Source organism: Clinocottus analis, unplaced genomic scaffold (assembly GCF_023055335.1).
Source record: "Clinocottus analis isolate CAN_PGR_092001 unplaced genomic scaffold, fCliAna1.0.p SCAF_16, whole genome shotgun sequence".
Classification (NCBI taxonomy): domain Eukaryota; kingdom Metazoa; phylum Chordata; class Actinopteri; order Perciformes; family Cottidae; genus Clinocottus; species Clinocottus analis.
The window spans coordinates 7,747,170-7,765,401 of NW_027175887.1; the positions used below are offsets into that span (position 1 = coordinate 7,747,170).

The 18,232-nt window shown below is 44.8% G+C and overlaps 1 protein-coding gene across 1 annotated transcript in view; it reads left to right on the forward strand.

Moving 5' to 3' along the window:
* The first annotated feature begins 745 nt into the window (after positions 1 to 745).
* The window catches only part of notch3 (notch receptor 3), a 28,314-nt gene continuing 10,827 nt past the window's right edge, over positions 746 to 18,232 (forward strand). Inside the window, exons 1-10 of the mRNA XM_068578125.1 lie at positions 746 to 1,007; positions 1,928 to 2,000; positions 12,606 to 12,748; positions 12,845 to 13,180; positions 13,926 to 14,048; positions 14,142 to 14,375; positions 14,483 to 14,638; positions 14,751 to 14,936; positions 15,981 to 16,094; positions 17,212 to 17,325. Of these exons, the coding sequence (XP_068434226.1) occupies positions 947 to 1,007; positions 1,928 to 2,000; positions 12,606 to 12,748; positions 12,845 to 13,180; positions 13,926 to 14,048; positions 14,142 to 14,375; positions 14,483 to 14,638; positions 14,751 to 14,936; positions 15,981 to 16,094; positions 17,212 to 17,325 (1,540 nt within the window). The 5' untranslated portion in view covers positions 746 to 946. The remainder of the gene's footprint in view (positions 1,008 to 1,927; positions 2,001 to 12,605; positions 12,749 to 12,844; positions 13,181 to 13,925; positions 14,049 to 14,141; positions 14,376 to 14,482; positions 14,639 to 14,750; positions 14,937 to 15,980; positions 16,095 to 17,211; positions 17,326 to 18,232) is intronic.

Genomic DNA, 18,232 nt, shown 5'->3' on the forward strand with positions numbered 1-18,232 from the left:
CACAATTCACTCTCTTATCTGCATCAACTGTAAACACACAAACAACAACACAAGTACGCCTGCGCAGGAGGGGACACATTCTAGTCGACTGGCTTAATACAGACACTGTTTTTTTAAAGACTTTTAAGACTGTATTTTTTTTCTACGCGTATACTCAAAACTAATGATAAGTAATTATCTTTTGTGTTAATGCTGTAGCAGAAAGTCACATTGCAGCAGCATACACTTTGATATTTAAGATACCTACCAAAACGAACATACAAATTAATGAGCACTTACATATAACCTCCAGTCCTTGTGTTTTTATCAAAACAGATATTATGTGGCTCGGGATTTTAATTAATGTAAGATACACGTGTGTGTGTGTGTGTGTGTGTGTGTGTGTGTGTGTGTGTGTGTGTGTGTGTGTGTGTGTGTGCGTACGTGCGCGCACGTGCGTGCGTGAGGGGGGGGTAGTGGTCTCAGTGCGTAAAAGTCTAAATGTGTGGAAGCTCTGCACACAGACATGGACTTGTGAGAGAGACAAAGAGAGAGAGAGAGAGAGAGAGAGAGAGAGAGAGAGAGAGAGAGAGAGAGAGAGAGAGAGAGAGAGAGAGAGAGAGAGAGAGAGAGGGAGACAGAGAGAGAGAGAGAGAGAGAGAGAGAGAGAGAGAGAGAGAGAGAGAGAGAGAGAGAGAGAGAGAGAGAGAGAGAGAGAGAGGAGGCGGAGTAATATCAGACGCTGGGACAGATCGGGAAGCAAAAGTTTCAGGAGGTTAGCCAGAATCACAGCAGCCTTGGCCGAGCTGCGGAGGATAATACGGGATTGGGACCTAACGCTACACGTTCCGGCTGGCTTTATGAAAAAGTCCCTCTCAATTTTGGAGCCTTTATTTTGATGTGAACTTTATAAAGGATGTATTTCTACTAAAAGCCCAACTTAAAACGTTGGAAGTTCTTCACCGAAATGGAAGGGAATATTCCATGGATTATTTTGTCATTTTTATTGTTCATTCATATTTGTGGAGGTAAGTCGAATTAATTAAATTTCGCAGCTCCACACACATCCGACGGTAGACTGGACATGTCTGGACAATGAAATATCCTCCAAAGACGTATAACGAAGACGTGTCTGTCTAAATATCATGCAGATACACTTATGTTTGGTGTATAAATCTCACACTTTGTATGGGACACGTTTTGTCTGCTTTAAAAAAAAAATGTTACAAAAGAATAATTTCCCTACAATTGTTAGCTTGGTGTGTGTGAGAAATCTGATGGAGGGCTACCACCGACTTCACAAAGCCGCTCCAACATCAGCAGCACTTTAAAGGTTTGGGGAGCAGCGTGGGCTTGTGAAATGATGCCGAACGCGATAGTCCACTTTACAAAAATGCATTTATTGTATGCAAAGGGGCAGGGTGCAAATGTAGTTTAAGCTAGATCAAGGGCTGATGCGCCGACGTTACCCACTCCCTTTCTAAACAAAGACCTTTTAAACAACTGGGTTTTTTTTTTTTCCTCTCCCTCGAAGCGGTTGAGCAATGACTGTCAGATGAGATAAATTAACGTCTCTTCGATAAATTTGTTTCCAAGCATAAACAAATATCATGTCGGCATGCATTTCTATCAAGGTAACATAAAAAAGTGTATCTGCTTTTTGTCAAAGTAAACAACAAACAGGCGTGTGTCTGCAAGATGCCACAAGTGGCAAAATGCCTGCTGAAGACGTGAATCTTAAACTCGAAGGAGGTTTCATCCATTTAATCTCCATGAGATAGAGTTTATACACATCACATGCTACCCCGTGGGAACATTAGTGATGGTATCGCTGGGATTAATTACTTGTAGGATTACATTGTCCTTCCTTAGGTTAAAGTGGATGACAAAAATCGATCTTTGCCAGTTGTGTGGTTGGTTCTCTAACAAATGTCTCTAACTTCCACAGGGTCCCGATGCGTGGATAAATACAGACCTTGTGAAAATGGAGGGACATGCTTAGATTCACCATCTCGGTGCATGTAAGTGTAACATATGAACAGATCTGTCTTATCTCCTGCATCAATACTTCATAAACTCAGCTTTTGAAAGGCATTCAACCCACTTGTCTCCTTGTGTGTAAATTGACAGGCAGATACTGATCAGTTACTTCTTCAAAGGCTCAGGGGAAAGATTCAATCTAGTCTTATACTTTGAGTGAATATACTGTCTTTATATCCTGTTGGCTCTTAATTTACAACTTTTACGTACAAGATGGGGACACAATGACAGAGATGAGCAGTGTCACGCCTCATGTTGGACCGCTACACTCATCTTTTGCACCTGTTAAAGAGCTTTTGTCAGACATGCATCACAGCATTATGCTGCACATAAGTCAAGTTTTCAATCTGAATTTTTTTTATTGTGTGTTATTTGAGTACATTTCAAGGCTTTAAAACGTTTTTTTTTGTTGTTTTTTTTGTTTAAATTGTCTCGGTTTGTTGCCTGCTTTGGGTGTTTTCATGCTCTCACATCTTTCAACAATGCAAAGGCTTTTGTTTTTCAAATTGTTTAGGGGGGTTGTGTGAGAGCCGACTACAATAGTCAAGTTAAATGGCCTACAGTGTCTTGCCCGGAGGTCATCTGTCCTTTTTAAGAACCCTTTAGCTTAGCAAACTTGCCTGAGTGTTTCAGATGTAGGAGATACTTTCATTGATAGAACAAAAACTCCTGGGTTGCCAGCTGCTTCCCTCCAAATCCGTACATTTATTATTTTATTGGCATGAACTTTACAATACTGCAGGGTTCAAAGTTGTACCATTACCAGCAATGCACTTTTCACAAGCAAATATGAAAATATGAGGCAGTCTTTATATATATATATATATATATATATATATATATATATATATATATATATATATATATATATATATACTTTTTTTCAAGACATGAACGTAACAACATAGTTACATAAAGTGATTGTTCTGCCAGTAGTCGCCATTGCACACTAGACAATGTGTAACTCCACTGCATGTGAAACGAGTAACTACCTCCCACATTTTTTCAATCATTAGCTGGAGCCAAGATGGTTGGGTGTCATTAAGTAAGTCAATGTATAATTATGTGTGGCCATATCTTTTCTTTTTCAGGACATCCAACATTATTTTTCTGAGCAAATCATTTTGTGTCAACACCACACCAAAATAGCACTTCCCTACCACAAGTGAAAAGTAACATACTGTCAATGTTCTACTGAGTTCCAACATTAGTCTCCAAATGTTTTCTTATGTAAGATACCATCACTCATCCTTTGTGCTCCTTTAATTCTTTTGTGCTGTGCACTTGCGTTAGAGGTGTAAAAGTTGGGTATGTGTAATCACTATCTTGGTACAGTGCCAACAATGTGAAGCACTTAAAGTGCAAAGGGGAAGGACATTTTCTAATGGAAGGGCACATCAAATGTCATACCACACAGCGTAGAGAGAGTCCCATGGCAGGGCAGAGCAGTGGAGCGGAGCGTGGACACATGAGAGTGGTCAGACCAGTCCTAGACAGAGGTGACTGGTGGAGCCACCCCACCCCTTCCCCTGGGAAGCCCACAGAAACAGGAGATTGAAAACAGCAGAAAAGATCCTTTCTTCTACCAGATACCTGCCTGTAACCTGGCACCATCAGGAACAGGGCATCGAGAGCGAGAGAAGAAAGGCCACAGCAAAGTGAAGCCGATACACAGAGTAGAAAGACAGAAACAAAGTGCAGATACGGGCCAAAAGACTTGCATGTTTTGGCATTTGAAAGGAATTCAGAGAACTAGTAGGAAATAACTTTGCGCCCCTGTTATGCAGAACCACACTGTTCTACGTAGGGAATGTTCATCTTTTCCCGCTTGTTGTCCAGACACTTGCTATATTTTATTTTTCTTATGGCGGGTATCTTCTTAAGTGACAGTTCCTCTGAGTGTATGGCAGCTACCATTGTTACTGTCCCAGATACCAATGTATCCTCTCTCTTGTTGGCAAACATGAACACAGTATAGCTCAAACATGAAAAGTAGGTTGTCTATTCTCTTAGTCATTTATGTGCCTCTGAGTATGCTGGCTACTCCTCAGTTGGCTTAGTAGAGGTTGCAGGCCAGAGAGGCTGATAGGAGATTACAGTAGTAAACTGTTCAAGTGAACGCACTGATTCCCACCTCTTTCAGTTACCCAGTAAAAACCAGTCAAGGCTTTTACTCTGAATGGGTTTAGCATTCCAAGCTTGGTAGTAACTTCCTTTATAGATGACTGAAACTGCTTGTCAGCCATAAATTCCTTTCTTGACAAGATGTCACATGACTGGTTGTATTCACAATTCCTAAAGTGATCACAACTTTAAAATTGTTACTGGTACCAAAACTAATTTACACATGCTCGTGCCAACTTCAAATGTAAACCTGTGAACAGGGAATGCCAGTATTCACCTATGACCAATCTCATATGAGTCAAATTAATTATAACTAACTATAATTAAAGCGGGTAAAATGTGCTTAATGAAGATGATTACCATTGACGTTGATGCATTTCATCACCATGCACTCTGCACTGAAATCTGCACTTAAACGTGCCTCTGTGTCTGCAGACATGTTTTTATTGACACGTGCACTAGTGGGAGTGTGGCCTTTACTAGACCAGAAGGTAAAAGTCGCATAGTGCACCTTAACCCCAAAACGTAAACTAATTTGAGTGTTTTTGTTCCTAAACTGTTGCATAGTTTTAATTAATATTGGCACCCAAAGCATACACCTCCTTCTTCAACTGGCTGGCTTTGTTTGAAGGGTGCAGATAAGATCACCATGTCGTGAGATTTTGTTGGATGTCTGTTCCAAAGATAAAGATGCTGCATAACGTCAGCTCTGCAATCCAGCCTTTGCCAGGTTCTAAATAGCACTACTCAACATGGCTTACATCCATCCATCTCTTTTCTGACCCACTGCTCTCCTAACAATTATTTTTAAGTAGTACCCAATAAGTCTCCTTTCTATGATCTTACTGTGGCCCAGAGTGCTGAACTTGACAGTGAAGGGATGATAGTGTCACAGAGAGTGCAGCCTTCTAGGTGAGCAATCAGGAAGTCCAGTTGAAGAGCTTTAGGCCCCTCAGCTCCACCCTTTGAGCAGAATGTGCTGCCTTCGCGAGGGCCACGTCGGTGTGGCCGGAGGAGAGATAATTAGGCAGATTGAGAGGGTGTCATTCAGAGAGGATCCAGCTGGAGGGATCGGACTGGGGGGCAGGGAGTGGGTAGAAGGAGGGTGTGTGGGGAGGGTGGTGGGCCGCGTAGAGGACAGCTGGTGGATGTTGTGATGGTAATCCAGTGAAGTCAGATCTTGACAAAGGGGAAGCATAGGGCCAGGTGCTGCCATTGAGCAGTCAGCCGCCCCCATACTGTGAGAGACAAGCTCGTGGAGGAATGAAGCCGGTAGCTCACAGTCCCTCTAGCACATGTTGCCTCTCTCACAGCGCAACGGCAACCAGGTCCTCTCTCTCTCCCTTTTGCTCTCTCTCTCTCTCTCTCTCTCTCTGCGTGTCGTCCCAGCTCTGGCGGCTCATCCTCTGCCTCTGTGTCTCAACACAGTGGCAGATCGCAGATTACGTCCAACTCTTTCCTCTGAGCTGAATGGAAATAAATGTGTGGCTTCTTCGCTGCGTGAGGCCCGTGGATGGATACAGTGGTCCCCTTTATGTTATTAATGTTTTGCCCTTGGCCTCAGTAGCAGAGTTAGCATATAAATTGTGAGTGTTTTGTTATGACCCGACAACTCCCAGCCTCTTAGAACATGATGAAGAGACATCTTTGACTTTGATAGGGAGCAGACTGTCCAGTGAGCGTGGACTGCTTTTTCTCTCGTAAAAAGTTTCCATGTGGCTACTTTATTTTTTTATTAAAAATACCAATAACTGTTCATTTGTTTAAAGAGAGAAGATGCATATTCTTTTAGATTTTTTTAAATAAGGACAAATTACAGTTTTGCAAGGGGAAGAGTACCACCTTTCCAAATGTAAAATGAGGCAAATAATAAGTTAATTTCCAATTTTTGAGGTATGCAATTCACACATGCCAAGGCCCATATTTACTGACGGACCGTAGCAAAGAGACAGCTTATATTGTTGGCTTAGTTCAGAGCACCTCGGGGCTAGTGTTTTCTTTGGCATCTTTATGGTGGATTAGAAAGGAATGCTTACTAAGATTCCTCCTGTCCCTCTGGTGCTTTCAGGTTATTGTCCGTACCTCCCATCCATTCACCCTGGTAGCCCCTTCAGGAATGCCTTTAACAATACTGTCAGCCTAGTCTCATTTGGAAATGGGATGTTTGGAATGACTTGTTTGATTTTCAATTACTTTGCAATTTTGTGAGGCAACATATAGCCAATATCACTCATGCTGTCCTGATGGGCAGATGGAGCCATTGTCATGTCATTATTAGGAAAGCTAACACATTACAAACCCAGTAGTTTGAAATTAGTTAAGGGGGGCAGTTGTCATATCTATGAGGACATGAGTACGGTCTGACCCAAGGGTTACGCCATCATAGGGAGGAAGATTTGGGTTTGTTGTCCTTTCTTCTCTCTGGGTCATGACTTGAGACTGAACGGTGGTTCCCAGGCCCCATCACAGGAAGTTGTGCCTTCTGACCTCCCTGCTACGCACATCCTGTCTTATCAGAGAAGCTTAAGCAGCTTACTCAGTCCAGCAAGGTCTCCATGCTCCTCAACCTTGTCATCTTTTGAGTCATTTTATTGTATCCTGCCCACATATGCAGAACTTGTTTTATCGTTTGCTCCTTGGATCTTATATCTGAGTATGTGGAAAAGACATCCACATATGCAGAAAACAAAGCCAGGGTGCTAACTAATTTCGTATTTTACATTATTGTGAGTTGGCACAGGAACATCCAGTTGGATTTTGTGTATTATTCTTCTTTTTGGAGTCGATGTATGTCTGAACCACATGCTTTTGTAGGGATAAGCCTGCCTCTGAAGTCTCATCCCTTGGTTGTTTGTTCTTATCCGTGAGAAGATGACTTCTGAAAAGACATTCAGGCAGGCGTGATTGGAATAACGGAGGCCCGCCAAAGAAATTTCCCCAGTCTCTCCCTCCCCTTCAGAAGAGGAAGGGATGGGTCCATCATTAAATGATTCAGGAAAAGGCATTCACTTTTCCACTAAGCACATTTTCCACAGACATCTTGATTTCAATGTTTACCTTCTCCAGATTTATGGTTTTGGGACTTAAATACCATGCCACATGGATACAAGACATACTTCCTCCATTGCTGTTATTTTATCTTAGTTTGTATAAACGTTGTACTGTGTATGACTGACCCACAGTGTTCTTTAAATAGTACTTCTTTGAGTGACAGCAGTTAAGATAATAGACACTCTCTGTCTGTTCTCCTTTGCTTATCATTAAGAGCCTTTGCCAGTGCAACATAAACAATCTCATTCTTCAAAGATTATAAGCATGTGCTGGTGAATCTGTGCAGCGGTCTCAGTCAACATTGTTAAACTGGAGTGTGGTTGATCAGTTTTAATTCTGTTCAATCCACTTTAATCATGCAGCAAATGTTTGCTGCATGATTAAAGCAATGCAAGCCATTAGAAGGTCTGAGATCATTTCTGTCATGTCATGTTTTTTCTGTTAAGGCTAATATAAGACGCATTGGACATGGTATTGAAGTTGATCTTTCATATGAGGTTGGGGACGGGGTCCTTTTTAAACTTCAGTTTCCAAGTTTAATGGAATCTGGTTCAGTTTAGGTGGTTGGGTGGGGTTTTTATGGTTGAGTTCAGTGGAGAATGCTTTGAAAGACCTCAACCCTGGGATTCATACAATGTGGTTATGGGCAAACGACTTGCTATTTGAAAAATGTCAAGGAGCACTCCAAAATCTGCTGACACTTTGTTCGGATAGTATACAGACAAAAAGTGAAGAAGAAGAAAAAAACTACCATCTCTCACTGGGTCCTTTTTCATAGCGGTATTAAAGAGCACTTAGAAACAAGGGTAAAAACATTTTATTCACTTGGTGCAGAAGATTTTGCAGTCTCCATGCCAGGAAATTGCATTCTGGATTTATGTTGTTATACATGTGAATCTGAGCTCTACAGGACTATCGGAGGTGAGAAGAACACTCTGGCAGCCGTCCTAGTTTTCTAGTCAGATTCATTACTGCTTTTTCTCAAAAGAAAGTTAAATGTCCATATATTCACATGTTTAATATTCATGCTCAGGGGGGGTGCTCTGGAAACCTCCTTCTGGAGATTTCAATACCTCCATTGTGTGTCCAAGCACAATTGTTGGAACAAACTTTAAACTGTGTAACACGCATCCTTTTCGACATGATCATACTTAATTACCAGACTGAATTGGTGCCGCACGGTGTTCAGTGCTACCTGCATATGAAGGGGATCAGTCCTCTGAAGTGCCCCGACTGTCCTTACAAAACCCGGTCTCCCATCACCCCCTTTTTCTCACTCTGGTCTCTCTCACCATGGGTTACTGTTGCCAGGCTACAGCGCAGGCCTGTTGGTCCATGTAAGCCCAGGCCTGAAAGACTAGCTGTTTGGGTCACTGCTCCCCCCCAGCACTTTCATACAAAGGAGTTCTGACTACTTTAGCTCTTTTATTTGGGCCACAAAACACTCCCCAACCCCCAATCTGGCTCTTTGCTGAGAAAGGGAGAGCCAAGCTGGGGAGAGCGGAGCAGTGGAGGCTGTTGGAAGGAGGGGGGGATGTGGATGGGATCCTGTTGGCAGTGTGGCGTCAGTATGGACTTTCATTAAGGAGTAGATCTGGTTCCTGCTTGCTTGTAGAAAGGACGAGGTGAGGGAACAACGTCTGTGTTGAGAGAAGGAAAGAGACAGTTTCCCAAAGATCCTGATATTTTGTTGTAGCAGCCTCTTCTTAAAATGTAGTTCTTCTAATGAAATATAAATGTGGAAATCTTGTCCAGAGTCAAATGATAGTGGATATGTTGTTGCTGCTCTTTCTCTTTATTAGTTTTAGGAAATGCTCTGTGAGATAGGAAGACTCCTTTATACTTGTTGCTTTGTGGAGCATGACTGTGTGTATGAACCGTGTCAGAGATTACAGCCTCTTTGTTCACAGGTGAGTCACCTTCTGACCTCTGGCAGAGTAGCTGCTATTGTATAGGAGAGGATGAGCTCAGGTTACCCTGCTTCAGTGACCCAGAAGGCAGGAAAACTGGCATTGTGTTACACACATAAAGGTGACAGAACTCACTTGCATAAATCAAACTGTTTTAGTCAGATGATCTTCATACTTGACGTAGAAGAACTGAGAAATCACAGTGCTCCACTGCAACTTCTTATTTCATATCAAAGAAATATTTTAGAAGGTAATTTGCAATTCAAACTTGTCTTCATTAAATGTTTAACAATTGCCATTGTCTTCTTTCTTTTATTACTCTTCTCTTTTATGGGTTCACGATACTACCCTTCCTCAGAGGCTGAGGCTGGTTGTAAGTTTCTTTTCTTTGTGTTTGGGTGTGTAGTGATTGTTGCATGTGTTTGCATTGTTGCAGTGGTGCCTTTGTGTCAGTCTTTTAAAGTGTGTTAAGAGGAACTTTTAATGCACGTGTTTTGTGAACAATGACTACATCTCTTGAGTGTTGTGAAATAGCCAATGTGTCTGTGTGTGTGTGTATGTGTTGGTAATGGTTACTGGGAATTTCCCATGAATAAAACAACACAGTTGTTTTGGCTTGACGTCTGCCTGGAGATGTAGATGCCAGACACCCAGAGGTGCACTGAAAGATGTGGACAGATGCATGGTCCCGGGTCTGCAGCTGGCAAAAGTCCTCATATGTGTTGACACGGGGAGATTACCCATTCTGGCCATGCCTCCAGTGTACTCAAAGACCTCCTCCTCATCTGCTCCACTCGCTTCCTCAAAGGTCAGAAGTCGACACTAAATATGAGTCGGGCCCATTGCGCAACAACAGCCTGCACCTGCCGTCCACATCCGCCACACTTAAGGCCGTGCCTGAGCGAAGGCACAGTTCCTGCCTTGCTGTTCCCAGAGGTAATGGAATCCGCAAGGTTGTAAAGAGCCTGATAAGGAGACTCTCAGGTGCACCAGGACAAAGTTGCATGTCTCTCACAGTCTTCACACTGATAGCATACTGATTTGTGTGTTATGGGAGTAGCATGTTGGCTATGACTCAGCGCGAGACAAAAGACTGTGTGTTTTGGCTGCTAAGTTTAGTGTGCATTTGTAAGGGAGGACAACTTATTTATCAACTACAACTACTCTCGTCAGTCTTACACACACTCCCACACACAGGCATATCTACACTAATACACACAAATGAACACAAATGCACTTCATTATCCTAGCTGAACACACAATACTTCCTGGAATGAGTTTTACGTTGTTCTCAGTCCAAAAAGAGTCACGCTGGTCTTTCTAGAACAACTGCCTGTTGAGACTGAAGCTCTTAGGCTTCCATGAGCAGTCAAATGCCTGCAGTACACAGCGGCTCCAGACGAATACGTCTGCGTTGTACTTTTCAGCTCTATAAGCAAATTTCTTCCTCGGCCCTTTCAAAGCCTTCTTTGTGCCACATTTCTGTTTCATTTTTTTAGTGACACTCGAGATTCCAGACATAGTTAATTTGCCTCTAAATAAACCCAGCCAAGCCATGACAAATAGCCATGGGGACTAAAAGTGTGGGGGGGAGGGTGTTGAGTCGGGTGTTGAATCGGGTGTCAGGCTTGCTTGTTCGTCTGTGAGGTTGCCAGGGCAATGGGGATCGTGCAATCGTTGTGAGTCCAGTGTTTTTATAGCAAGGGACGAGGGATTACAGGAAATATGACATGACATTCTTGCTGGACCAGACCACTGTCTCCTCCTCTTCATCGCCCTCTCCACCAATTCCACCTTCTAAAGGCATTCTCTCCTGCAGAGAAGCCCCAGCCCACTCCCTGCAGCCTGAGTGACATTATCATCACAATTAGACGGGGGACCTCTGACATTTGACCTCTCAGCACATTGAGAGAAGGGAGTTGTGGGGGGTTGGGGTGAGGGGGGGTGCAAGCTGGCGTTCAGGGGGGGCTTTAGGAGATGGAAGAGAAGCTGTAATATCTATCTGACAAACTTGCTCAACATTGGTGCTCCAGGGTCAGTGCCTTGGTGCTGATTAGCATTTATAGTTGCTCTGATAGTTATTTTAATTGAGAGACAAACGATTACTTTGGAGACATTTCACTTGTTCTGCATGGTTTCTGTGTTATGCACATTCTTGTGGAAACGCCCGTGGGCCCGGCTTTCTCTTGCTTAGCCCTGTGGCTCCTCCAATTTTCTCTTTTGTCTTTTTAAAGCTGGTAAAAAAAAAGTATCCATTTTGTTTCTAAAACTGAGCATAAGGGCTAGGAAGAAAAAAACGTAATTTCCCGGAAAATATAAATCCGGCTCAATTCATCCATCTTAGCTTATACCTGGAGCAACTTCAGACTCTTAGCCAGGGAAAAGTCACAAAATAGGTTTTGTAAATGATAAATTAACGTTAATGTAGTGGCGATTCTCCTGTAAAAGAGAATAGATGAAACCCCATTGTTGATCCTGCCCAGGGGTTCTTCTCCAATGAAAGAGAAGACCGAGCCCAAGGGTGGGCCAAAACCCAGCCGTCAGTGCCCTGTCATCAGCATCAAACAGCTTGTTTGAAGAGGGGGCTTGTCCGCAGCCAGGGGCTCCACTGGTATAAAGTTACCAAATCATACTGTACTCCTGAGTAAGTCCAAACCATGTCTAAACACCCATAGGACCTCTGCAGAGAGCTATAGGAAGCCATGTTTATATGTTTATCTCAAGTTCTGATGGGAGCAGGTTTAGGTCAGGCTAACACACAGCCAACATAGTGAAAGCAACACGTTAGCAGAGGATCAGGAGAAGCTTCATTTCCTCATGTGTTTCTACATATGATGCATTCAGGCACATTATTAAGCCTGTCTGTTCTGTAAGTTGCACAAGAGATGGATTTACTGGAAATGTTGTTTCATTCATCGACCACAGCTGCTCCTCTCATTCGGTTCATGTGTGCTGTGTGTAGTCCTCGTTTTTCTCATGTCAGTAGTTCTTGGCAATTGATGTGTTTCCAGAGTGTTTTTCTAGGTGTGTTCTTTTTCATATATGAGAACAGAGCAATAGCTGAGGTACGGACAAACTGTAACAGTGTAAGATTATTGTTAGCTAACATAGAGATACTGAGCCTTTTCAGCTGTACATAACAGAGAATGTGCCAAGTGAAGCCCATAAGACAAAGAGAGATGGCCTACCGCCATCTTCATTTTGAAGTTGTTTAAGTGTGTGTGTGTGTGTGTGTGGTAGTGCATGGTAAGTACTTATGGGGTAGGCTACGTTATTACAAATTTGTTCCAGGGTGCAGAAGCATTACTCAAGCCAATGTATGAGTCAGGCAGCAGGCCTTGCCAATGTATCAAGGCAGAACTTTTTAAGGGATTTGGGCTACACTGGAGTATAAGTGTCACAGCTCGGTCTTGAATACCTTAATTTGTCCTCTTGTGATTTTGTTTTGAGCTCAAGGCCAAAGACATTCAAATGTGTTTGTGTATGTGTTTGTTTGTCCAGATGTCGCCTGGGATTCATTGGTCCTCTCTGTCATCACACGGACCCCTGTCATCGATCGCCATGTCTGAACGGAGCAGCCTGCAAGAGCCAGGTGGTCAATGGTATCCCACAATTCACCTGTGTGTGCCAGAGAGGGTTCAGAGGTACATCTATCAGAGTTTGTCTTCAGAGATCAGATCTGAGAAGGGAGATTGAAAGTTCCTATTTTAACCTAGTACAATTCACTATTTAATCCCCAGGCCAAGACTGCTCCCTCATTGATGCCTGTGCCACAAGTCCCTGTGCCAACGGGGCCCGTTGTGCCAATTGGAATAACCACTACAACTGCTCCTGCCCACCTGGCTTCCAGGGAAAGAATTGCCGTAATGACATTGACGAGTGCCGCAAGCCTGGCGCGTGCCTCAACGCTGGCCTCTGCATTAACAGCCATGGGTCCTTCCGCTGTCAGTGCCAGCCTGGATACAGCGGGCGCACATGTGAGGTGTCCACCCTTCCCTGTGCCCCATCTCAGTGCCTTAATGGGGGCACCTGTCGTCAGACCAGCGACCATTCCTACGAATGTGCTTGCCTACCAGGTAAAATAGCTTTTCATCAGTGTAATAGACCACACACACACACACACACACACACACACACACACACACACACACACACACACACACACACACACACACACACACACACACACAAAATCAGAGTTAGTGTGCGGTGCGCATATTTTTTCCCAGGCCCTCAGCAGAGTGCTACAGGCACACAGATTTTCCCATGATGATGACGTAGCTGTTAGTGCTGTTTCTGGGATTAACTCCTCTCTCCCAGGTCAGCTTCCTGTCTGCTATTAATAGCTTATGTCGGAAGATGGGATGGTGGGAGAGTTAAAGAGGCGGCCTGCCGACACTTTACTCCACTCTGCTCTTTTCACAGCAGAAGGAATTTACTTTATGGGCCTTCTGGTTTCCCACTGGGGAGCGGACAGGAAATGGCTCTTGCCAGAGAGGAAGTCATTGAAACTGTGAGAGATTATAAAACAAGCAAACACTGCGGGGAGCGCGGACCTCTGCAGCAGGCAGGAGTCGCGGCTGCTGCTGGCATCGTATGGGAACCATCATGAGAAGATGTAAACACTCAGACACCCTCTGAACCTTTTTACTGCCCACACTACCCCATAGCCTCTCTCGTGTGGGAAATATAACTCAACGTCAGAAGTGGGGATGCTTTGCATCTGGTACAGGAACCGCTGAATGTTTAGTAAACTTTCCCCTGGTGTATATTACTGTGTCTGTGTATCATAACTCTTTTTTTTCTCCCCATCTTTCTCAGGATTTGAGGGCCACAACTGTGAGAATAACGTGGATGACTGTCCAGGCCACAAGTGTATGAATGGAGGAATATGTGTGGATGGAGTCAACACCTACAATTGCCAGTGCCCACCAGAATGGACAGGTACAGATCTATTACCACAATATTCAAACTCAATGTTAAATGTATATCTCATGGTGAATTGGAACATGCTAATATGTCATCTAATTTCACCAGGGCAATACTGTGCTGAGGATGTCAACGAGTGTCTCATGCAGCCAAATGCCTGTCATAATGGGGGCACTTGCTTCAACACCATCGGTGGTCATACCTGTGTCTGCGTCAACGGTTGGACTGGAGATGACTGCAGTGAGAACATCGACGACTGTGCCATAGCCGTCTGCTTCAACGGTGCCACCTGCCATGACCGCGTAGCATCTTTCTTCTGCGAGTGCCCAGTGGGAAAGACGGGTAAGTGGGTTCTTCAAATGCCCCCCCCCCGTGTGTCTCTCAGTCCTTCGCTGCTAAATAGTTTATTTCATGTGTTTTGTGTGTGTGTTTCTGTGCCGTCCCCGCAGGTTTGCTGTGCCACCTTGATGATGCGTGCGTGAGTAACCCTTGCAACGAGGGGGCAGTGTGCGACACCAACCCCCTCAACGGCCGCGCCATTTGCACATGTCCCGCCGGCTTTGTAGGAGGTGCCTGCAACCAGGACATGGATGAGTGTTCGATCGGTATGTCTGCAATTTGTTTCATCATTACTCAGGACCGTGGTCACGGCCTCCCCCGCTCGGTCTTTTCCTCTTCGTGTGTTTCGTATACTGAACCTCAGCCTTCTGCCCGCAGGTGCCAACCCATGTGAGCATTTTGGTAAATGTGTCAACACGGAGGGCTCCTTCCTGTGTCAGTGCGGCCGGGGCTATGCCGGCCCGCGATGTGAGATCGACATCAACGAATGCCTGTCTATGCCCTGCCAGAACGATGCCACTTGCCTGGACCGCATTGGAGAGTTCACCTGCATCTGCATGCCAGGTATGCAGGCCTGTTATCTTGTATTTCAACGCTGCCAATAAAACAATACAGAACACCTCAATTCAGACAGATCCTCCACTTAAGATAGCCTCGAACCAACAGCACAGTCGAACAATTTATTATTTAAATGTACTGAAACATCATCTATAACTCTGCCAGACGGACTGCCAGTGTAGACTGTTATGTAATGCATTTCCATTGATGTTGGGGGTGTGGAGGCACTGCTCTACCCTCAGCGCACTATACAGCCAGACAGGGTATTAGTTTGGACTAAGTGATGGTTTGGACACTCAGTGACAAAAACACAGTGAAACTCTCACGCACAGTCCTACATGCATCCTGGGGTTTTGGGAACTATACAAATTAGAGCTGGGAGTCGGGTCTATAGGACTGTATGTGAGAGAGGGCGAGCAGTTAGGGGGAGGAGTGTGCTGTGAATACTAATGAGTGGTAGAGTGGTGGGAATGGAGCGGAACAATAGGGCCCCTCTGTGCTCCACTTTGCACCCCTCATACACAGAGAGGGAAAGAGGCCTTTTCCCAGAGCCTCTCCCCTCCCCCTTCTTTTCCAGAGACAGGCCCTTCCTCAAACCCTCCTCATCATCAGCCAGCCTGGCAAAGCTCATGTGGAGCTGCTGATTATTTCTGATTCCACGCTAGCCTCTCCCCCAGCCCTCTGATCCACACTCTGTTTCACCTCAATGAAAGAACCCTCCATAGTTTGCGAACGCAGAATGTATAACATGCATCTGTTGAATGCGACACTGACCCAGGGAGAGAAAATAGACAGTTGGCTGTGGTGATTTCAGATCAGTAGAGTGGGAACACTGGGGATGCTCGAGGAATCTTTTATTCATCCCATGGTTCAGCAGAGACAAGTCTCCAAATCTCTGAGGCCTCCTATGAGAGAAAAGTTTCCCATAGATCCTTTCCTCATCGCAAAGAGTACACACTACTACTGACAACCGTACATTAAAACAGAACATAGTGAATCTGCTTCAACTGCAAGAACGTATGTCATTAAGTTTGAACTTCTCTCTTCCAGGTTACATGGGGACTTACTGTGAAGTGGACGTAGATGACTGTGAGAGCAACCCATGTGTGAATGACGGCATCTGTCGGGACATGGTCAATGGCTTCACATGCACCTGCCAGCCAGGTAAGACTTTTCTGCCAGGCCATGATTTCTGTTCCCCGTGTTTAACAACTCCAACCCAGAGAGCCAAAGTTTAAATGTCCCTAGAAACAGAGGAGGGAGGGTCAGCCGTGCTGCTTCTGCCTGCTGGTGTTCAGAGCCCACAAGGCAGCCTATCCTCTCCTCCTGTGTGAACAAAGACACTATTGTGACCCCCGCTCCCCTCCTCTGTGGAATGTGGAAGGGACAGCAGTCTCCCTCATCCTGCCCTGGTGGTGGTGGGGAACAGCAGTCCTGCTAATGAGATTCTTTTCCAGGTCCTCAATTTACATCTGGGACAGACGTCCCCTCTCCACCCCCCATCTCGCTATTGAGCCGGTGGAGCTGATGCAGGAAGGGGATGGGGGGGTTCCCTAAAAGAGAAAACAATCCCACCGTCTCCTCTAACCCCCCCTTACCCTCTCTCCCCCCACCCTTTAGCAGCCCCGGCCCCAACACACAGACCGTCGTGACACTGTTAATCAACTGAGCAGTGTGCTACCAATGCACCAATTCACCCCTGTCTGGGCACTTTGCCCACGGATTTCAAGCCTACTCAGTTTCTCAAGCTTTTCAAGCCAATAGATTTAAAATATTATTACTGCCATTTATTTATTGTTCATATTCGTGTTTTTGTTACTGAGGTATAAAAGGAGCTGTTTCTCCACACATTTTATTCAATTTCATTTACCAGAGTCTAAAACCGACAGTGTAGATAAGACATTGTACAAACACACAGAAATGTAACATAACCTGATGTGAGATAAAGCTGCATAAATTTGATTTCGCTGCCCAGATATTTTAAACTACCTGGTCGCAATATTCATTCATATTCAGTCTTAGTCTTTTCTCATAAACGTGATCACGGTTACATGCTTTCCACTGCTTTATGTAGTGGTCATCTTTTCACTGGTCCAAGTGCACAGATGACATGTTCTTAACCAGTCGAGACGCTCTCAAACCCAACCTGAGCCAGACGTCACTAACCCAGCTAAAGACCTCCGCCCTTCTAAGAAGAGACAGAACTGCCCTCTGACCTGAGCACGGACCCTTCCACTGGACCTTCTTTCTGACCCTTCACCTCTGTGTTTGCATGTCCCAGGGTTTACTGGCACCATGTGTCAGATCGACATAGATGAGTGCGCCAGCACGCCCTGCCAGAATGGAGCCAAATGCTACGACCGGCCCAACGCGTTCGAGTGCCGCTGTGCTGAAGGTAAGAGCTTCTGTACCAAATAGTTGTCAGTGAATACTTGTTTGGATGTACACCGCTCACGACGTCTTCCCAGGCAGAAGAGCAGAGGAGCAGATGAGGCTTAACCACTTGTTGGGCTGTGTTTTGTCTTTGTTACGTGTTCAATGTTTTGGGGGGTCAGCTATTTCCCTAGATGTCTGCTGGCCAAGCAGACTGACTTGAGGCCCCTAATCCCCCTCTTTCCCTCGTCGGCTCTCAGGATCACGGGGTCACTGAGGACCAGCAGTTGCCAAGAAAGGAGCCTTGGTCATCACCCCGACATCTGTTCATCTATTAAACCCCCACACACCACCTCATGCTGCATCTTATCTCCCATTCCTTCACATTCAGTCATGTCCAAGTTTAAAAATAAGCCCAAAAACAGTAAGCGGCGTAAAAAATGTGTCACAAAGACTACATGTATGAGCTGACTGTGTGTATGCACACTTATATTTTTAACACGTTTGTTTGGACCGAAGCCTACTGAGGAGCCTGCTTCATTGTTTCAGTGGCCAGCTGCTTGGTACTCCCTCTGTTTGTGGGCCCCTTCTGTTGAGTGAAGTGGCCCTGTTTGACGTGGCGCAGTCCATTGTTCCCTCCGCCACTGAGAACAAAAGCAGGACTGGGAGGCCTGTGTAGAGCCCTTTTTTTACTGCTTTGCCCAACTCAGCACTGTGCTACACACATACCACACAAACCAACACACAGACATTGTCGACATGGAAACCACAGTAATCACAACCTGAAACTGTCGGACCTTTTTAAAAAGAAAAAGTGGGAAACAGACAGAGGAAGTACAACGAAATAACTAACCGATTGAGAAAAGTAGGAACATTGGATGAAAATGTCTGTTCAAGGAAACATTAAAGCTTTAGAATTGGGGAAAAAA